At 35.5% G+C, this 23580-nt stretch overlaps 2 protein-coding genes across 3 annotated transcripts in view; one reads left to right on the top strand and one right to left on the bottom strand.

The window, feature by feature from the left end:
* The window catches only part of VPS50 (VPS50 subunit of EARP/GARPII complex), a 128050-nt gene extending 107812 nt beyond the window's left edge, over positions 1-20238 (bottom strand). Inside the window, exons 1-3 of one of the 2 annotated variants that reach the window (XM_034964460.3) lie at positions 17949-17985; positions 10542-10610; positions 4365-4392 (exon numbers count right to left, since the gene is read on the bottom strand). In XM_034964460.3, the coding sequence (XP_034820351.1) occupies positions 4365-4376 (12 nt within the window). In that variant the 5' untranslated portion in view covers positions 4377-4392; positions 10542-10610; positions 17949-17985. Of the gene's footprint in view, positions 1-4364; positions 4393-10541; positions 10611-17948 lie in introns of both variants that reach the window. The other variant, XM_003809726.5, reaches the window with a different exon arrangement.
* Positions 18095-23580, top strand: part of HEPACAM2 (HEPACAM family member 2) — a 43968-nt gene continuing 38482 nt past the window's right edge. The window contains exon 1 of the mRNA XM_055114716.1: positions 18095-18236. The gene's annotated coding sequence lies outside the window, so the exon portion shown is untranslated. The remainder of the gene's footprint in view (positions 18237-23580) is intronic.

Below are 23580 nucleotides of genomic sequence, written 5' to 3'. Positions count from 1 at the left end.
TAAAGAAGGGATCCAGCTTTCTGCATATGGCTAGCCAATTTTCCCAGCACCATTTATTAAATAGGGACTCCTTTCCCCATTGCTTGTTTTTGTCAGGTTTGTGAAAGATCAAAGAACAGTATATTTTTCAAATAGAGACATTCTAGATTATTTTATTGCAGGGCATATTTTTTATTTGTAAGAAGAGCCTTGCTCAGATATCTTTTAGAGTTTAACTTATATTTTGTATTTGTAAAACTAACTATAAAATTATTCCCTATTAGTAATTTCAAGCTAAAAAAATAGAACAAATCTAAAACTCAAGAAAATGTTGACTGTTTAAATGTAAAGTTCCAATAAACTTAAAAGAGAAGGCAAACTCATAAATATCAAATCTGAATAATCAAATATGCTTGGAAAAGAAAATCCCTCTTCTGTGCTAACTCATAAAATACACCGAGAAAAAAAGGTCAATGACATAGCTATCACTGAGTCAGCGTGCAATCAGTTACTATGATTGCAGTAAGAAATCCAGGGTCCCAACAGTGGGAACTACATTCCTGAAGGGGTTTATCTACAACACAGGAATCCATTTAGCACCCTGGACAGTGGTGCTGCCGCACAGAGTTGGTTAAAACTCACACGTGTGGAAGGGAAGGTTACCAACTAGCCTATCAACAGGCAGCCTCCATGCATCCAATTGAAATATGAAATGAAAGTCAGAAATGAAATGGAAGAGGAGGTCTGAACTTCCTGGAAATCTCTTTCCCTAAAAGTCCACAGGCATTTGAAATATCAGCTTCATATACTGTAAGCTGAGGGAGGGGAGGAAATGAGGCCCAAGTGAGGACATGGCAACACTGCCTCCCTAGGAATTCTGCAGTCTGCAGCAACATGAGCAAATAAATGCAGTTGATACCATTCAAGACAAAATATTTGAAGATTACAAAAACTGCTACGATTTTTTAAAATCAGAAATACAGCCAAGCCAGAAATTCAAATAGACTGCAACGATTGAGTACTTTCATCTTAAAAGCATAAATGTCAATGACATATAACACCATGCTGAGGTTCTCCATATAGTACCTAATTGATTGATAAGAAGGTAAAGATACTTGGATTTTTAGCTGCAATTCCATCATTAACCCTCGGCAACTTAGTCTCTTCATGCCTAGTTTTTTTTTCACCTGTAAAGGGCAAACATGCATTCTTTCTATCTCTCTGTCTCTCTCAAAATGACAGTGAAACAAATATCCAAAGTTATTAAGAATGCCAAAGAAAAAACATAATTTATAAGTATCTCACAAGTGTACATTTCAAAAACATGATGAATCTGTAAAAGGAGTACAATCTGTATATGTATGTCATATGCTATTCTTTCCTAAAGAACTAAGCAATTAGTATCACAGAGAGCATACAACCCCATATAATTTCAAAGAACTGACATGGAACACCTGATACTCTGAAGTGTAAGAAACCTGGAATAAGGAAAGGAATAAAACCTAGAAAATCAGAAAAAGAAATGTAGCATACAAAATAGAATTAAATCTAAAACAAATGCCCCTATGTAATATTATTTCCCTATAAAATATCCTCTCCTTTAAAACAATTTCATAACTTCTATGTGAAAATATACATCTGAACTGGAACTTATTCAAACCCCCTTCTGATTAGAATCCTGATCACCGTGTTCTTTTTAGTCCCACTGAACTAGCAGTCTGTAAAGCTCTGCTTCTACCTAATCATTGTCTAAATGTTTCATCACTGTTAGGGCTGCCTCCTCAATCAGACTGTACACTTCTTGAGAACTGAGATTTCTCTTCATTCTCCATCACGCTGCTCCACAGTGCCAAGGCACACCATAGATAATCACTGATCAAACTAAAATTAATTTACAGTTAATTGCAAAAAAATGAATATAAGACAAAAGGAATGGAAAAGACAATATGCTCTTGTTTCAATAGTCAAAATTTTCCACAAACTCTTAGTAAAACATTTCTTTCTTTTAATTAGAGATAACGATGTGAACTGATTTAGGAATATTTTACACATGTAAATTAGAAAAATAAACAGAAGCAACCAGATTGCCTATTCTTAACACAATTACTACATAATTTAATAGAAACTGATTCCCTAGGGTGGGAGATGTACAAAAATACATAATTCTTCACCTAAAATAGAACCAATACATAGGTGTGAGCCCAAATTTTACATAAACAAAATGAACAAAAGGTTTCCTATAAAAAAATTACAAGGTAAAATTGGGGGAAATGAATACCAAACGGAACTTCTTACACCATATTTAAACATATGATTTAAGAAAAAAATTATAATAATATTAGATATTCAAACTAAGTCTGGGATAAAATATTTCAGTCTTAAAAATGTTTAAAACATTTTTATAATAAATTTAATGTCACATAATATTTAATAAATACATAGTATCATTAATAGTGATACAAATGCTCTCTAAAACTTGAAAATCCAAAAATAATTTGTCAACTACAGGCTACCAGATGTGCTGCCACACAACTTGCTGTCAATGGTAATCAACTAAGCAAAAAGTATATCAGCATTACCCCAGAATTAAAGCTGGAGAAAAAAACTACAATTAAAGTAATGAATTGGAATAACAAAGAGGAGAAAACAAAAGCATAAAAGGCAAAAAATGAACAAATCAAATCTCTCTCCCATACTATCATTAGAAACTAACCTGCCTACTTTCAAAGCTCTATAACCTTATCTTCCCCCAAAAAACAAATTTCATTTAACAATTTTTTAAATTCCCACTATGTAAAAATTTCCCATACTAGGTCATACAGGAACAAAAATGAGTAAAATATAGCTCTTCCCTCAAACAGTTGTTAAAATAATAGGAGGGATCAGATGAATAAGTAAGCAATGACAATGCACGGCAGAACATGAGGGTGATGCAAACAGAATGAAGGCATCAGACGGTGGGTTCACATCTGATGGAAGTGGTGGCATTTGGAAAATATGAGAGAATAGGTAGAATTTCAGATTTAGAAATTGGGGGAATACGGTTACAAATATAAAGCAAAGCAAAAGTAAAAATATTGAATCGAGAAAGTGCACAACAGGTTAAAGCAATAAAGGGTGGCTTCCGCAGGATAGAAAAATGTCACAAGGGAGAGTCTGCATGTATGCCAAAAGACAAATGCAACAACTGAGATTTGTTTAAATTCAACATACTTTTTATATATTAGAACCATATTTTCTTCACTAAAAATAAAACATCTTAACACATATCACTGCCTCAGGTTAGCCTATATCAAAAACAGGCATAAATATTCAATATTTTCTTAATGTAATAAACCAAGCAGAATTCAACGTTTTAGAGGCTGTGTTTTTCCAGCAGTCACAACATGCAATAAGGTTGCATATAATACCACCTAGTCTATTTTTCTATTTTGATCATGTCTGAGATAAGGCTACATGAACATGTACATAAATGTACATCAGAAATGTAACTTTATGAAAAATGAAGAAAAACAATCATATTAGAGATTTAAGTCAACATCTTGATTTAGCCAAGCTACTTTTCCTCTCAATACAACAAAAAAGGTATTATGGGAATTGGGGATTCACCTATGTAAAACAATTTGAGCCCTCAAATGTAAGGTATTATAATACATTCCCAGTATGTTTATGGTTTCTAAGGAACTAGGCTATAACTTTACCAAAAAATTTTCCACTTAAGAGTTCATCACTCAAGGGAATATATTCAAGTTTAGGAGGAAAAAAAGAGAGACTACTAATTTTGTATTTAATCACTAATTTTAAATTATCTAAAATACCACACTAATTAAAAATACTAATCCAAATTCAGGGCTCTTAATTCTATTCACTTTTATAAAAAGTTATGACAGCTTAACAGTTTTCCTTACCATTATTAAACTCAATATTTTCTGCAATTTTGAAAAGTAATCTAATTTCTAAACCCACATAACAGCTTGGAATCTCATAATCTTCAGTACTAGTTTTTATTCAAACAAAAATATGAATGCAAATCTTCACTTCACAGGTCAGATTTCAAAACTCTGCAAAAAATATATAGAATAAAAAATGAAATGCACACCAACTCCTCTTTCTGTACTTAGCTCATTAGACCACAGTTCACATTATACACCTGATTATATAACTCAGTGGCAGAATATAGTGCTTATATAGCTGATTATATAACTCAATGGCAGAATGCAGTGTATGTGTGTGTGTGTGTTGAGAAGAGGAGAAATTTTACAAGCATGATTTGCGGTTTGCCACAGCAAATCTTATCAAAGACTTTTTTTTACTGTTTGCATTTCTTCATTCGTCAACATAAAAAATCTATTCTGTTATAGGGAAAACAGAAGCTATAATCTTACCAAAGTTAACATCACGTTAGGGCTCTAACTGAAAGCAAAAAAAAAAAAAAAAAGAAGCGTTTAGTCACCAAAATCTAAACAGAGCTAGAAGTAAGAACAAAACATGAAGTTTTCAATATTCAGTCAGTATTACAAAAGTCATAAATCACTGAACAGAAATAGATTTTATCTCTTTCCAAATGAAACAGGATTCAAAACTTATTTCAAGATCACAGATACCCTAAAACCATATGCCACATAAGTTTATAATGAATGGCCAGATGTCTGATTACGTGAGGAAATGGCACATTCTCCTAAAATCCCACTAGAACAACAATAATAATCCGTCAAAGATAGCCGGTTAATCAGTTTCTGTGTGCATTTTAAATAAACTTATCTTTTAAAGTCTACCCTGTTTTTCTTCAGGCTTTTAGTGCCATCTAGTGGAATACTGTTGAAGTTACAATTTAAAAAGAGGTTTTGGGCAAAATGATTTATAGAACATTTTAATAAAAGGTTATTGGATCACATTTTAATCCAGCTTTATAACACAATCAAGTGATTAAGATGATGTATTTTAATATGTGTCGCATGCCTGTCCTTTCTGGGGCTAACACTGAAGAAAAGACACATCATAAATCAAGATATACAGAGAAAAATCGAGTGTGTACATCTTAATTTTGTTTTTCTTTTGTTTTCGAACATCTCATCAGACACTTTCTCTAAAAGAAAACAATACTGTCTATTCTGAGAAAAGACAACATCACAGCACCTTCAATCCCAGTGCCTTTCACAGGTTCTTCCACCTTCCAAATCCAATAAAATCATCAATCTTAAATTCTGCTTTTTAAATGTCCTTCCAATGCAACCCTTCTCCATTTCCTATACCTTATGTTCCTGTTTTCTTCTTAATCAGTATCCTTGTCCCCAACCTCTACTCAACAACTCACCCCATAAAACTGTAATCTTTCTTAAAAAAATTAATCGCCAACTCTAAAAGATCCTGAATACATTTCTATCTACTCCACATCCTCTCCTAGCTGAACTCTATTGTGCCTCTACTCCTCTGCAATTATCTATTTTTGCTTGTCTCCCCCACTCAGGTTGAGTTAGGAACAGTCTTGTACCTCTTTGCATCTTCAATGATTAGTAACTGCCTGGTTCCATAAGTGTTTGCCAAATGGACTGTATGAATGAACTTATATGATTTGCTATGAAAGAAGGGTTAAGAATCTCAAAGCATCTGAAGCCATGAGAAGCATAATTTCATTAATGGTTAAAAAGAACACAACTAAATACTGTTAGCCATGAGCACCTAAGAAAAACTCTTAAATGATTTTGCAGATCCAGAGTTAGAGTCTCCCTTAGTACCACCTGCAGAAGACACCTGTCCTAAATGATACATAATCCTAAATTGAAAGTCTTTATCACGATCACTAAATAAATTCACCTAGTCATAAACCTCAATACTAATCCTCTCTAATACAGACACCAATATGCAAATCTTCTAACAAAAACTGCTCAAAAAATTATTTAGAATGTATATTTCTTGTGTCGTATTTCTCCTACAAAATTACAATATAGAAAGTATAAAACATTCGAGCAAAAAGGACTCCAAAAAAGTCTAGTTCAATAGCATCTTTTCACAAATGAAGAAACTGAGGCACAAAGCATTAAAATGACTTCCTTTCAACAAGCTGTATTTTTAAGTCAATACTTCAACCTATGTCTCTTGACTGTGATTCAAGCACACTTTCCACAAATTTTGGTAAAACTGTAAACCAAGCTCTGCAGTTAGCATGTGGTTTTAGGATTCTTTTAATGGATTTTAAGAAGTCAAGTCAAATCGGTTTATCTGATTTCACAGAAGTACTAGAAACTCTAGAAAACATTCTGCTCAAATTCCTAGAACTCCTAGAAATTCCTAGAAATGCTTCAGAGTAGGCAGGTACTCAATAAATATTTGTTGAATGGATGAAGCATAAAAAAATTATTCCTTATCCTTAAACAATTATATTCTCAAATGTTGACTGCAACAGACATTTATTTTGTCACCTCATCCTATATTTTTCTTTCATGAAAAAAAAATCAAAGGTAAACCAATCATGTAAAAGTAAAGACAGCTGAATCCCATTACTATTTATGAGTTAATTAAATTGAGGCCAAAAAAAACCCCTTATCATTAAAGAATACTATGAGGAGGCAATGCTTCAGTAAAAATTCATAAAACAATATTAGTATCAATACTCTTTTTCAGGTTCATATTGTGCCATTGTGGAAGTACTATGGAAAGTGTATATTAATAAAGGCTGGATGTAGATTTTATAAGGTTCTGAATACTGGTATTTTTACTTTTTAATCAGGGTTCAACAAATACTCCCAAACACAGTCCAAATAAGTTCTATAACTAATAACGTTGTGGCTCTACTATCATATAACAAATACTAGTTTTATTCTTAATTCTTGTAACCAATTAAGTAAAATACCTTTCATGTTTAAATGGATTAACAAACTTAGAAAATACTACCTAATTTCTTATATCTTTATCTCTGCATGAAAATCCCACTAATTTGAAATATAACAGAATCCATTTCGAAGAATGAAATTTTAGGTCATTCTATCTTATTCTACAAAAATTCTCAGTAAAACTTCCAAACGATTTTTTAGAACAGTTCCTCTATTTCCTGTTGCTCCATTCTTGAGATAATATTCTCATCTTGGCCATTGGTTCCCAAACCTGGCTCTACACTGGTATTACCAGGGAATCTCTAAATATTACTGACACTTGCCTCCACCCAAAAACGGTGATTTAATTGGAATTGACCATGGCCTGGGGACTGTTGATTCTAAATGTACAGCAAAGTTTGGGCACCACTGATCTTGGCACTGAGCTATTTAAGCTAAAATTCCTGAAATCTGTCTAAAAGTTTCCTTTCCTCTAGCAAGTTCTGAAAAGAACCTTAAATGTTTTCTACTTTTCTATACTATTTTATCCACCCAAATTCCAAATTTCCAGTATATAGATTACCATTTGACTTGCATCTGCTCTTAAAATTGGGCACAGGATCAGATTGTCTATAAAATGCAGAAATTGTACCAGATGGTTTATACAGTTTCTTCCCACTTTGAATTTATATAGTTCTAAAATAAATGAATAAATAATACCATCTGGCTTATCAAGCACACCTAGTGCCCTTCAGTTCTCCTTCACTACCCTCCTTTTTCTAGCAAGTTGAAGCACATACAATTTGCCAATATTTGACCATTTTAAACTTAAACAGCCATCATTTATCCTAATATTTTTCTCCTACTTATCCTTTATACTAGAACCTTTTCATGTAACAGAACCCAAACTAACCTATTTCTTTCTTGAAAATGCCACTGAAATCTCTCAATTCCCTGTCCTAACTTAGAAAGATACTATGAAAAGAAAGGAGCCGATTCCTGAAGACCAGGCATATGTTTTTTAAAAGTTGTACCTACAGTTATGAGTGAGGCAGAGCTATTAAATGAAGTTAATGTTTATAAGTTTTCCATATAAGAATTAACAGTGACTACTTAAATAGCACAAATTGTTAAGTTCAAACAGTACTCCCCTAAGCAAAACTAATGGGTACCTTGCTTTTTAAACCTAGAATATACTGTGAGAATTTTCTATGTTTTATATATATATATATATATCACCAAGTTAAAAACCCAAGCTTCCAAATAATTTCTAGAGTATGATACCATTTTTAAAAGGTTGTATAAGTTATAATACCATTATAAAAAGCTATACTGACTACTTCCTGTAAAATAACTGCCAATTTCAAAGAGTTTATCTCATCGCCCTGTTTCCTTCACAGTATTATAATTTGTAATCTCCTTACTCCTGCTTGAATGTAAGCTCGCTATCTGACAACAGGGAAGTTTTGACTTTTGGAGAGAACTTTTGTCTTTTCACTGCTATACTGCCAATCCCTAGAAAGTATCTCTAGCACATAGAAACTCAATAAATTTGTTGAATATGCATAGGGAAAAGACCAGTAGGCAATGTTAACCTTGACAGTGTTGGTGATTTTTGTGATTTTTTTTTTAAGATACCTTTTTCTGTTTATGATGGTTTCTGTTTAGAGTATACATTAATTTTATATTTAAAGCAAAAGTTATTTCAAAATAATCATTTGAATTAACATTTTCCATTTTGTTAAAATGCTTTTAATCTTAATTTTAAAAGATCTTAAAGATCTTCTTCAATTACATCAAATTTCAGGTCAAGAACTAGCAACAACATTAATTTCAAAGCAATTATACAAAAATCATTAAAATATATGTGTTATGATCTAAGTATAAAGTCTTATCTAAATTGTGAAAAATACTGAACATTAAAGTTACATCAAGCTATGCTGTGTAGGGAATTTCTGAATGAGTCTTCTTAACTCCTGATCTCAGTACTGACTTCAAACCTCATCCAAAGACTCAGTTTACTGACTGGAGCTTTGCCACTCTCTGGACCCAGCAACTCTCATGTTCTCAGAACCACCCAGAAAGAAGGCAGAAGCTCTGCTCACCCTCCATCATTTGTTATGCTATAGGAGAACACAGAAAAAACAAACAGGCAGATGAAGCTTGTAGGGATTTCTTAGTGTAAGGTTAAATGTAAGCTTACAGCATCAATACATTTTTTACTATTAACTGTTTTATTATTTAACTAACTTAGCTTCTTAGAATGTGCTAAAGAGACCAGTGCTTTAGGCTTACTCTTCACCTGAACCATTTATATTTGCTGACCTTGTGATCCCAGACTGGCCACTCCACCCAAGGCCAGTTATCCTAAAAGTACAGACAGCACTGGTCACTGATGGAGCTAGGGGTGTACAGTCAATAAGAAGACTGTGTAATGAGATCACCATAAATTCACTACCACCCACTACTGGGAAAACATCATGGCTCATGGTGGAAACACAACAGAAAGTTCTTGTTAAGACTGTAATGTATTTTTTTAAAGAGGCTCACTCATCAATTTGACATTGATTCTGCAATATGTAATACAATCTAATTCAAGGTATGTTCATAACGCATGATAATCTTTTTCTTAACTCAAAGAAATAAAGAGAATTATTGTCAATTAATTAGGATTTATGGCTATCTCTTGTTTCCCAACCTTTTCATAGTCATTAATTTTTAATAACATTACATAAAACTATATGGAATGCTTTTTTTAAGTTTTTGTCTGAACCACTTCATGCAAAAGGGTTGGTTATAATTTTATTGCATTTGGAGAATATGTTTCAGCCTAACCCAAAATAAAAACAATGCAGTAAATACAAAATTCACTTTAGCAGGTAAGGCACCTGAAAGAGATGAGAAATCATCCTCCTAAGGAGCTGACACCGAGGTGTAAGGAGAGGCCTTAAACTGCTGATCAAGAGAAGCACACCCTGTGTATTCAAATGCCTGATGCAGAAAACAAACAGTATTTCCACGTATCACTCTCAAATTAAAAAATACAAAAACAGACATTCAGAAGTGCCAGCTTAATCTGTGATGGAGCAGCTATTCACATGGGCAGCTCCAAGCAGCAACACTCCAGAAAAACAGCAGGGATTTAACAATACTTAATAATTCCAAGGGGAATCCAGCTAGCTTTCAAATAACCTATATAAAATTTGTAAACTGAGAAATTCACGTGACTATCAGAGGATTAAAATCTAAAATACCTACAATCTAGGAGATAAGTTATACAATTCAGTATAAATACTATGGTTTAGATGCTTATTCAAAAACCTCTGCTCCACAACAAAAATATAATCATGATTTTTGGCACAGAATGTTAAGAGTATAAAAAGTCAGTAGTCAACTATTTCATTTTATTTCTACAAATTACAGCAGATAAATCAATAAGAGTGTGTGTGTGTGTGTGTGTGTGTGTGTGCATACACATATATATAACTGCTTTCAGGCTAAGAATTTAATATAATAAATTCCAAATTTATCAAGTTTGCATTTTTTGCTTTGTTATAATGCATCATGCATACTGCATCCCAACGTGTAATGAAACAAACCCTACACCTACTTATACAATAAAAATTTACCTAGCTTATCTTAACAACCATCTGCCTGTGGGAAAGAAAAGCTTCTGTGAATCAATTACTATCCAGAGGCAATCATATTTTCTTAAGGGAGTAAAAAGTCACGCTCACACGTGTAGCTCAATACCTTTCCAGGGACCCGGAGACTCTCTATGGCACCAAGATCACTGAGGCTTTCTTGAGGGCTTTTCAGACCCTTAAAAAAATAATAAGATGAGGAAAATTTTAATCATGCTGAAGAATTATAAAAGGATAGAATACACCTACTGAAACAGAAATGACCACTTTAAAAATAGAAATTTTCCTGCTTCAAAATATGGAAGATATATTCTAAAAGCAATCATCATTTAATACATAGAGTACTATTATTAAATCACAGAAGGGTGTACTTTTGGTATTTTAAAATAAAAGAGTATTATACGGCAACTTCACAACTAATGGTGGAAGTCCAACCCATCTATGATTTGAAAACAGCCAAAAGTAACTTACATAACAAAAAGCATTCTATAAAAGCCACTTGTATATACAATAATAATTACTAAATCCATCAGGAAAAAAGTCCAAGCAATAGTATTATGATTCACAGATACAATATACTAACCAACTAAGCTAACATATAAGTAATCCCTTCATTTTACTTGATTATTTCCCACCAATGTATCCAATTCATGCTGCATAAATTAAGATTGAAGTCTCATATCTCACTGTCTTTTATCTGTCCTTTAGTTCTTTGGTGCCCTGTACTTTCTATATTCACATCAACTGAGGGATTCTGAAAGCTTTATTTGTACCAGGGGAAATTATTAAAATAGAAAGAAATCAGCAATTTACATTTTCTTTAAAATCCTCTTTTTAAAAATAGGCTATTCGAAGCAGACATTTAAATGTCCCTGCAATATTAGTTTTTAGGCAAAATTAGCTATTATTAATTTGAGGAGAGATTTATGATACAAATTGTCCTTTAGGTGCCCTATATTGGGGATCCTTAGTAACCAAAATATATGGTATGCTTATGTTGACTATTTGAGACTCAGAGCAGAACTTGCTTATCTTTAAACTACAGAGATGTGTATTTTCTCTTCCCTGTTGTAAAATACCACTAGTCACATCTAAAATTTTTTATTACAAAGTGCTCTGCCTCAACCCCAAGTTTTCCATTACCCCCAGAATATCTAACCCACTCACCCTTCTCTCCCCGTCTCCCTCTCTCAGGCACACTTACCACTCCAAGAAATGAGAAAGCAATACATCACTTTCAGAATTATCTCCTCTACAAAGTCTTCCTAAATCCCTATGCTCCAAAGAACACAGTATTTCTCAGTATAACCCTTGGATCATGTCCATCAACACCACCCAGGGAACTTGTTAAAAGTAAGATTCCTAGGCCCTAAAATAAACCTAATGAATAGGTTTTTCTAGATTTGGGCCAGGAATGTGCATTTTCCCAAAACAATACCTCAGCAAGACATCTTCCAAGACAATACCTCAGCCAAAGTAGTAAAGTTTTAAATTTTAAATATATCTTTCTCTTCCGAACTTTAAGTCCTAAGGAAAGGGAGAGACAAAGTCCTATTTGCCTCTGCAGCCCAGTGGCTAGCAAAGTTCCAGAAACAGAGTAAACAACAAAGAAATGAGTAAATTATTAGGTAGAAGTCATTGGTCAGGCTCCAATCTCCAACAAATTAGCGCATTGTTCCCATGGGAACATGTAATTGACTGCAAAAAAATTTCTAGGAATGCTCGCTGGAAAAAAAAAAAAAAGGCCTAAGGAGGTTCAATATGCCTTCCAATGAGTGAGGGAGAAAAATAGTATGTTACTAGTCTTGGGCGGTTTGTTCTTCCCTGTCTTGAATTCTCACCAACAGTCATGAGGGAATAGCATCAAAAGTGGTAAAGAAGGCAAGGCTGAGTTACCAAACTACACTTCTATATACATTATATATGCACACACGAAAGTAAAACTTCCCAATTTGATTCAAAATCATGACCACCCCTAAAATATATTTTTAAAATGTAATTGCCATGTCTTTTAAACAAACATTTTTGAAAGTACACATGCTCCTCGACTTACAATTGGGTTATGTTCCAATAAACCCATCATATGAGAACATATGGAAACATACAGAAGAAAACAGACACTGAGACTGCCTGAGGGTAGAGGGTAGGAGGAGAGAGAGGATCAGGAAAATAACTATTGGGTACCAGGCTTAATACTTGGGTGACAAAATAATCTGTACAACAAACCCCTGTGACACGAGTTTACCTATAGAACAAACTTGCATAGGTACCCTTGAACTAAAAATAAAAAATTTTTTTAAACCCATCATAAGTGGAAAATACATTTAATAATCTCAATAAAACCATCATAAACTCAAAAATTCATTAAGTGAAACCACAGTAAATCGGGGACCATCTGTATAGATTTGCTTAACTAATCTAACAGAAATCCCTGAAGAAATGTATCATATTTAATTTCTCTTTCCCCAGAGCTAGTCGGTAAAGAAACCAATGCCTGAAACGTAAACGTGATATATACCAATATCTAGAAAAAGTAGTCACCACACAACAATTCAATACCAATACACGGCAAATTTCTGCCAAATGTACAAAATAAAAGTAATACAAATTGAAAACCCGTGTACATGTTAGGAGGATGTAGAGTGAAGTGATTATAGCAATGGGCTCTGGAGCAGACCACTTGAGTTTGTATCCTGACTTTCTTGCTGTGGTTTTGAACAACTTATCTATCCTTTCTGTGCATTATATTCTATGATCATTCATAGGCTATTATAAGACGTAAAACAGGCCGGGCGTGGTGGCTCACGCCTGTAATCCCAGCACTTTGGGAGGCCGAGGCGGGCGGATCACGAGGGCAGGAGATGGAGACTATCCTGGCTAACACAGTGAAACCCCATCTCTACTAAAAATACAAAAAAAAATTAGCCGGGCGTGGTGGCGGGCGTCTGTAGTCCCAGCTACTCGAGAGGCTGAGGCAGGCGAATGGCATGAACCCGGGAGGCGGAGCTTGCAGTGAGCCGAGATCACTCCACTGCACTCCAGCCTGGGCGACAGAGTGAGACTCTGTCTCAAAAAAAAAAAAAAGAAGTAAAAGAGGTCATGTATGTGAGAAGCCCAAAATACTGTCTCATATATCTCAAGCATTCTGTGATGATTAACCATAATTCTTAATATTTTTATTATGACAGAAATGCTTTCCTTTTATCAAAACAGAAATGAAGAATTACATAAATGTCTCAAAGCACATCTGACATTCAACTGTACTTTAGAATTATAGATTTTTAACACTTTATCAGTTTTATAAACTTCTACTAACAAATGAAGTCATTCTTATTTTATCTTCATCTCTCTAAAGCATGAAGTCATGGTTTTAACTACAGTTCTCTGCCTTTATTAACACTTTGATGCTATCATTAACCACTATTTGATTTTCTTTTGTATTTGATGTTTGTGTTGATGATTCCCCAGTTTAGACATATAGAAAATTCAGCATAAATTAACACTTGCCTCTTCATTTACCCAAATCAGATTAACACTTCAGACTACTTCAGTTATGTCTACGTTAATCCTCATTTTCCATTTACGAAACCAGCAACTATGTCTTATCCATCCAAAGAAGCATCTGTGATGATTTGTGTTTCCTTCTCCTTTCGGCAAAACTCAAGAGTGTTTACACCCAGTCCCTAATTTCTCTCCCCCTATTTTCTCCTGAACCCACTCTAATCAGGCTTTCCTCCCCACAACTTCATGAAAACTGCTGTAGTTGGGGCACCAAGGACCTCCACGCTGCTCAATCCAAAAGCACATTTCTCATTCTCACTCTCACCTTACTTGACCAATCTGCAGCATTTAACACAGCTAATCACTCCTTACTCTTTTAAATTCTTTACTTGGCTTCAAGGCAGTCTTCTTGGTTGTTCTCTTCATCCCACATTCATGCAACAAATATTTATTTAGCATCTGCTATATTCCAGGTGCCATTCAGGAAGCTAAAGACTTCTTACCTCACAAGCTGCATGTTCTCATTCTGCTTTCCTAGATCCACCACTTCCCCCTGAGTTTTTAACACTGGATTCTCAAAAGCTCCAACCCTAGATTCTTTGTATATCTACACTCATTCCACTGGTGATCTTAACCAGTTTATATGCAATCTACATGTTTGTAACTCCCAGAGTTTTAGCTATACCCTGGATTCGCCCCATAAATTCAGATTCATCTGGCCAACTGCCTACTGTATCTCTCCAGTTGAATATTTAAGAGGCTTTCAAATTAACAAGTCCAAAAACCATGTCCCTTCCCTCAATCTGTTCCTCCCTCAGTTTTATCCATCCGAGGAAATGGCAATTACATTCTTCCAATTGCTAGGGCCAAACTATTTTGAGTCATCCTTGATGCTTCTCTTTCCCTCACAGCCCAAACCCAATCTGTCAGGAAATTCTGTCACCTCTACATTTACAGCATATTCACAGTCTGACCTCTTTCAACACTTCCACCACTAGGGTGGAAGGCTTACACCCACCCTCTCACCTGGATTACCACAGTAGCCTCATCATTCGTCTCCCCTGGTTTTGCTCTTTCCCGCTCTTCAATCTGTTCTTAAAACATGGGTCCAAATGGTCTGTCTGAAGTGTTATGTCCGATTATATCATTCCTCTATTTGCCATTTCACTCAGAATGAAAGCCATGACCTTGCTATTACCTATAAGGTACTACATGATCTAGCTTCCTGCCTTCAGTCATCTAACCTTATCCTGACCTCATCTCCCACTACTCTTCTCCTCACTCACTTCACCCACACAGGCCACTTGCAATTTCTCAAACAAGCTCCTGCCTCAGGGCCTCTGCATTTGCCTTTCCTTCCACTGGAAATGCTCCTTCCCAAATATCTACATCACAGAGTTCACTTCCTCACCCCCTTCAGGTTTTTTTATATTACCTTCTCTGTGAGGCCTTCCATAGCCATCCTATCTAAAATTATAAGTGACCTCAAATCACCAACAATTCCCAGGACTTTCTATCCTCTTTTCCTCTACAGTGTTTATCACCATGTCTGCCTTAACACTTGTTTATTTTTTTTTTACTTAGAATAGTACCTGGCACAAATTGCTCAATAAACATTTGTTGAATGGACTGAAAGAACAGAGGTGAGCATAATGGAGAAAGATGAAGAACAGATCTCATCTAAATAAAGAGAGCTAACAAAGCCTTCCTTCCTCCCATTACTTTGCAAACAAAGATTCCAGGACAGCTGAAATGTCCCAAAACTTAAATTTCACAGACCTTAATTTCCTATCTCTCCATATTAACTCAATATATATTATTAGCACATTCTATAGGTTCAAAAAAAGAAATACTTTCATGTATACTTACTTGTAATCCTATTAAATTTAACCCAATAATAAACTGTACTAATTCAAACCCTCAATGTAAATAGCAGGCACACTAATTTCATACCTCATAGATTCAGGAACTGTGCATCAGTATCAAATATGTGAAAGTCAAGCCATAACATATATAATTAGGATAACTTTAAATATGTATGCAAAACTCCTAATTTTACCTCACTTTGTACACAGTATGGTTCCAGCTTTTTGTATGTGTTCTTTAATGTATTTTTTTCCATTTCAATTAAACACAGGTTTGACCTGCTGAAATTCAATAAGCAACTGACTAAGGCTTAAGTGTTACCATTTTCAGCACAATTGCATTACATTTAGGAGACATACACTTACCACTGCTATCTGAAATTTTTTTCTCTCCTCAGTTTTACAAAATGAGGTCAAAAAAACTAAACCAACCACAGCTACCATACAATTATGACAACGTTAACTACACTGAACCGTATGGCAGGCAACAAACTTGAGACAGCATCAAACAGCTGATGCACAAAAGTCCAAATTCAACATTCCAAAGGCAGTTTAGAGGTATTAGTGATATAAAGTACAAAAGTATACATTGATTTAAAAATCAAACAGGTACCGAAGTCAGCATGAACTTATCTATTGCTTGAATTACTGCAACAGCCTGCTTCCAGTTTTCCTGCTTTTCCACCATCAACATAGCCAATGTAACTAACGGTCTCTGCGTTCAAGCACTTCCTTGATAATGCCCAGGAACTCCGTTAATGCCTTAAACTCTTTAACTTCATTATATCATGTAAACACCACTATCAGGCTAACTCCATAAGGCACACATTATTCCTATTTTAAAGATGTGGAAACAGATGCTTAAAAACGTTATGTAACTTGCCGAAAGTCACACAGCTGCCACAGGATACAGCAGGACCCAAACTCATCGTCAAGTAAGAAGTAGTAGGACGCACAACACCAGTACTCAACACATGTGAGCAATTAACAAATGTTACTAGCCACTTACTTAAATATTTTTATTATTCACAGAACATTTTGATTATATTTTCATAACATTAACAAAATGATCTGACATAACTAAAATAATCATGTAAGGGTCATTTGTGCATTGTGCAAGAGAAATACACAATTTGTATCCTGTTTATATATCTCTCAAATTGTGAATTCTCAAATAAGAATGTGGAATTTGAGTTATTTTTGTAATCAACAAGAAAAAAACTCACAAATATACCTTTCACTAAACGATTACCTTCCACATTCTCCAAACTTCTAAAAGCCATGTTGATTTAAAACTCTAATCTTAACTATCTTTCATATTAAAATAATAAAATGACCAATTCTAGTGAAATATTAAAGCTGAAGTAAATAAAGGTAGCTAAAACAAAGTCATAATCAATAAGTACATAAAAGAAAATTTCTGCACTTCTTAAATGAAGCTGAGGCATTATTACGAGGTCCCTAACATTTATGAGACAGGTTACAAAATAGCCAAAGCTCTTATTCATGAATTTCCATTCTGGGAAAAAAAGAAAAGATCAGTATTTTGCCATGACAAAAATAAATTTTTTAAAGCAGAATTTCACAAAGAGTTTTCACATATATTAGCTTATCGATGACCCTCATAACAGAACTGTGAAATAAAATGAACAAAAATAATTATTTTCACATCCAGAAACGTAAGCTACAAAGTTTGGGGACTTGCCCAAAATCCAAAAGCTACTAATTCTGTCTTCAAATCATCCGTTTTCAGTCTTTCCAGGTCACCTCTACTGCACAGACCACACCACCCTACCCAGGCTATCAGCTCGCATATGACAGACAGCCTGGATGCGGAAGACCTTGCAAGGAAGCTCGGGCTGTTCTGGAAACACGGCAAAAAGAGGAGGAGGGGAGACAAAGATACCCTGATTCCTTCAATGACTTATTTTTAAACGAATGTTTCTGGGAGGCTGGTACCCGCTGGAGCAGTGCTCCAACCCAGGCGGCCTAGGTGAGTTTTCTAGGGTATGCCCCGGCTTCCCAGTCCCCCTGACACCTGCCACCACCCATAACTTAGATCTCCGCCCGCCACTGGCTGGGGACAGAACATCTCGGCTCCTCTCACTTCCGAGATGAAGGAAGCCTTTGCTTCAGCCGCCGCGGCTTACCTGTCGGGTCATGAGAGATTTGATTTTTTGCATGTCGAAATCCTGAGGAGGGTACCCTGCCTCAAAGAGCTAACAAATCATACCGAGCCACTACACAGCTGGCCCTGACACTAGGAAGCCATAGTGGGTGGTCACGTGGAGGAGCCGACCCAGGCTATCCTGTCTTGCCCTGGGCATGCTGGGAACTGTAGTCTTCTGGACGCCGGCGGTAGCAACGATGAACTAAAGTGGCCAACCCAGGGACTACATCTCCCAGCAAGCAAAAGAGCGGGTGCTTCAGTTAAGCCGGTAAATATTACTGCTCAGAGCGACCACTGCGGTCGCCGGTCTTACAAAGGTTCTTGCACTAGGCAGTAGCTACTCTTCGGCGAGACGGAAACCTAAGTCACAGGTGACTAGGCGTTGAGCGAAAGATCAAACTCAGAGGAGACAATATATAAGCCAGATTGACGCGATGTCCCCTAGGAGTGTGAGGGAGGAAACCTCACCTGGTCTGGAGGGGCGGGGTGGGAGAACGAGAGACTGACGCGAAGGAGAAGGAACTCAAGAAAGGGCTGTCACTGAGGAGGGGTAACCTGAGAACTCGAGACTACCCCGGGCGCGCTGGGTTTGGCCTGAGGAAAGGTGTGCTCTAGGTTGCCCAATAGGCGACCCTCCAGGTTTAGGGCTGTTCTACCTCAGTCTTGGTATCCCCTGCAAAAGCTCTAAAATCGAAGGATTTTGACGCCCGCCTAATATTTTACCTCCGTACTCTAAAGCAGTGATGACGGGAAATACGACAATAACGAGTATATGTGTCACTTTAAAGTCCTCTTTTCAACTTTTGGCAGTTTAGTTAAATTGGGGAAAGGAACAGGAGTGCCTTTGGGGACACAATTTTAAAAGGACTTTACAATTAAGAGAATATGAGAAGAAGAAGAAAAAGCAGCCCTAAAGCTAACAATGATAGCTAACACTTATCGAAAGCTGAGTACCTGTCAGGAACTGCTAATAGCTTTAAATATATGATTTCATTTATCCACACAAGAATCCTGTGGGTTCCCATTTTAAAGATGATGAAGCAGGTATGGCGAAATTAAGGAACTTGCCTAAGATTACTGCAGATGTGCAAGTAGAAACTGAAGGATTAATCGGTCATCAGATGTGTTAAGATTTTCATGTATTGTGCTGAAGAAAGTTCTAAAGCATGGCACCAATTTTTTTAAGTTTATTTTATTATAATGTTAACTTCTAAAAGTATGACACAGACCCATAATTTCAAAAATATTTCTTAGAATAAAAAAAGTTCAAGTGTGTCAACCTAATAAAAAATACTAGGTGAACAATAGTATGGGTGGTAGTCAGATATGGCAAAACTAATAAAGGTGATTTGCAAATGACTGAAGTTTGGGGGACACTAACAGAGGTTATTTCTGATTCTGAAATTCTATTTTCTCACCCCTTAAAGCCTCGTTTTATTAATTTTTACAAATGAAGTTGTAATATTTTATATAGGGCTTTGTAAGGATAAGTGAGATGATGTAGGTGAATGAAATGTATAAATTGTAAAGCACTATACAATTATGAGGTATTATTGGTTTTGATTCTGCCCAGTTCTCTACTCCAACAGAACCACCTTGTGCATACTTGTATCATCACTGCGTTCAGCAATTCCTTTGAAATTATATGTTTACCTATATGCTTCTCTGACTCTGTTATTTCTAACCCCTTCAAGAAATTCTGGTCACATTTAGGGCAAGTCTAGTTTAGTTTATTCTTTACCTTCTCTAATCTTAATTGTCAGACTGTTCTTTGTGTGTGAAAATCTGCAATATTTAGAAGTCCCTGAAAGCATCAAAAGAAACAAAAACTGCCAGCCATATTAGCCTATAAAATAAAACCCAAGCCAATAAACATTTCTTGATTGTTGCACTCAAGGCAACACTAAAGTAAGCACTTTGATTAATAATCTATGGTTGTGGTCACAAGGAGTTCACAGTTGGGTTTAAAAGCATATCTTAGGGGTGATCTGAGTTCAGTAGATCTCAAACCTGACTGTTCAGATTCACCTGAGGTGTGTGCTGTTATTATTGTTGTTTTCTTTGGGGATGTTTGTTTGTTTAAAATCTTCAGTGATTCTTAAAGGCAGTCCAGCTCTAGCATGTCAAATCCATGCTGTAAAGATGAGAAAACGTATCTGTATAAGGGTTCGAGACCACATATTTCATGAGAGCTTGATCTAGGACTAGAACCCAGATTCAACCCCGGAATTTTCTCCCTCACATACTCAAATACACAAAGTTAAAGATGATCCCCCCAAAAAGTTTTTTTTATCTAATGTGTGTATTTCTATTGGCCAAATTCAGAAAAATGAGTGTTATCCCTATCTATTCGACACTGAAAACGCAAGAAAGTATTGAAACTTTGTTTTACTCCAAAACTCTACATTTTAGTTTATTTCCTACAAACTGGAGAAATGGATAAAAATGGATACAGTCTTCTAAATGTTTTAAGGCTATAACTATAATATTGAAAGCTTGTAAATCAGCGCTGGTGTCTAAATAAACTATATTTTCTAATTCAGCATACCTTAACACTATATGAAATAATTGAACCTTACGTTATTCATTTCTATCTGTCTACGCTCAAAAAAACAAAAAACTTGGCATCCTAACAAACACTTTTTAAAAGGTTTGACATGCTATTTCCTTTCCAATTTTCAAAAAGGTATTTATTTTTAAGATTTATTCAGGACTTTCACATTTACCTGAGAGCTGTTGTTAGTGATAGTCCAGTGCAAAATAATGGAAAGTTTAGATGGTCTGCCACCAAATCCTGGGGAAGGTTTGCTGGATACAAATTCCTTGGTAAAGGAGTGCAGAGCCAAGAGTTAAGTAAATTGATCTGATTCAGGACAATAGGATTAGTAGTAAAGTAGGATAAGGGCATATTACTAATGGCCCAAAACAGGAGGAATGTCTGGAAGCTTAAATAAAAGCTGAGACCCTGGTTTGATTAGAAAGATAAAATTTCTTACCACTCCACAAATACCAAAGCAGTGGAGAGATGCAGCCCCTCCAAGATGATATGACTACACTTCTTGAGCAGGCCATAACAGAAAACAGAACACTTGCCGAAGGTAAAGTAGTGACCTAAAGAGGTGCCCAGGAAGAAGACATTACTGCTTAGTATTTAGCAGCCATATAAGATAGATCAAGGCTTCCGCGAGGCAGCTTTGTAGACTTTACAGAAGTGAACACTAGCACAGGCATAGGCATATGTGATAGCCTCCTCTGGCAGCTAACTCTCCCTGTAAACTGGAGAGAATCCACTAATTACAACAATAAGAAACATTTCTTTCCCCAGTTCTTATTCCCCACTGTTCTACATCTACATTGACCTTGGCATTTCACCACTTCTCCTTAATTGTTTCTGCCACTGCAAAACATGCGTGTGCTAGCTACTTGTGATTAAAAATGTGGATGTTTGAAATTCATGCAGCAGACATTTACTGTATGAAGTAATACCAGTCTGCAATTTAAATAAACTAGACTGTAAACTGTGTAGTGTGATTTGAGAGGTAATAAAAATCCCTGCCCCCAACAAACATACACACACACAAACACACACACACACACACACCCTCCTGCACAGGAGTATACGTGTCCATATCCCATTGTAAATGCACGTGGACACACACACGCATACTCTATCCCAGTGGCTCCTTACATTGCTTGCAGTTTAATCACCGTGGATATAGATTGTTTTAGGTTAATCAGCCTTCTCATTTTAAATGCAAATATAACTAAGATTGGTAAACAGTAACACTACAGGCCCTTTTTTCCTGACTGGAATGATAACAGCAGAACTTCCCAGTGGGTTACAGGTGTGATGTGAGATACGGATGGTAGGAAAATTCTTGTAATTATAAAACACTTCAAACTATTTTTAAGAATCATGTAAAAATTAACAATTGTTGAAGTTAAGCTTGAGCACTTTTTCTCACTTCCTGTATAAACATGTTGAAATCAGAAGTTACTCCAGCAGGTAAGAGTTTATATCTACAGTTTACCACTAGAGGGCGCTTTGTCATGATTATCCCAGTAGCCCTTTCCCTAGATGTGCCGTATTATATTTCAATATGTGCCATGAAATAAAAAGATTACAAGTAAGATTCATATGGCATTTATTTTTAATGTAGCATCTACTATCACCTTATGTCATGAAACAGGGAATATTTTCAAATACAACAAAGAAAATCTCAGAATAAAAAACTCCTTTATATTGAGTATATTTAACACTAGGGAAAAACACAGTACATTGTCTTTATTTCTCTTTTTGCCAGGGACCCAACAAACTTCATTATAATCCAGCACTAGATTGAAAAACACTGAAAACAGCTAATTTAATAAAGGCAATTGGAGATTAATATCAATCTAAAAGATGTTGGGGGAGCCTATGTGATATCTGTAGAACTTCCATATTACTTTCCAAATTGTATTTTGTGCAATCCAATATTAAAATTTATTTGTATTTCTTACGCATCAACTGAGAATCGTAAGACGGGCCAAGGAGCACTTAGAGTTTTGTTTTCTGGAGAAACAACTTAACAAAAATACTAGTTAAGCATTATGCTACGTGCCCAACATCCATGAATGAATAAGATTATTCTCTGTATTTGAGAGCTCAGAGGGAAAATAAACATCCAATAAAATAAAGATTAAGGAGATAAGTGCTGCAATAGATGTATGTACCAGATTTAGAGACAGTGCAGAGAAAGTTGTGGCATTGTTATTATTTTGCAGGGAGGTGGGGGAAGCATGAGGAGCTCTTGCCATTTTTCGGAAGCATGGAGGGATCTGAAAGTGACTGATCTCTGAAGAGGACTTCGTTTTCCCAATAGTCACTTACTTTCTTTGCTTATAGAAGTCCTTCTAGAAGAGTTCAGAGCCTTAATGCAAAGAGTGTTTCCAAACTTGGATTCCAAAGTTACTATCATTCATTTTTTACTTTAATTATGCTTGAGGTATAGTCTTCCTTCCCCTCTTATCATTGAACTTCTTCAGTGGGCCTTTACTGTTAAAACTGATGCATGCAAGGAATTTTCCTTGATTTGATGATTTGATGCAGATTTGGATATATCCTTAACATTTTATATAACAAGGCTAGAACCAGAGCCTTCTTGCAAATAGGGGTTAACTAATAACTTAGTAAATTAAGCGGACATGCTTAGACTATCTGCTGCCATGACAATGGAGAGACCAGGTTGAAAAACTGTAACCTGGACACTGCAGTAGAGGTAAGATCTTTTCTAGATCATTGGTTCACTTCCTCTATGCATCAGCTGTGAAAATGTGGCCTCAGATACTATCTCTTGGCATGCACTTTTCATTATAATTATGCATGGTCCATGCCTCAGTCCCAGTTGGAAACACACCTGTGATTTGCTTTTAAAAATAAGATGAATTCAAAGATTAAATGAAATCAGTCATTGTAATAGGAAACACTGCATAGAAAAAATACGTTTTAAATATATTCTGGATCTCTCTTTTGATTCATTGGTAGAATTTTTACATGTTAGTGACTTCATGAAGATTTATGACTGTTTAGCAGATACATGAGCTACTTCAATTTTCATATAATTTTTTTTAAT

Source organism: Pan paniscus, chromosome 6 (genome assembly GCF_029289425.2).
Source record: "Pan paniscus chromosome 6, NHGRI_mPanPan1-v2.0_pri, whole genome shotgun sequence".
Classification (NCBI taxonomy): domain Eukaryota; kingdom Metazoa; phylum Chordata; class Mammalia; order Primates; family Hominidae; genus Pan; species Pan paniscus.
This window is presented reverse-complemented; position numbering and strand designations above follow the sequence as displayed.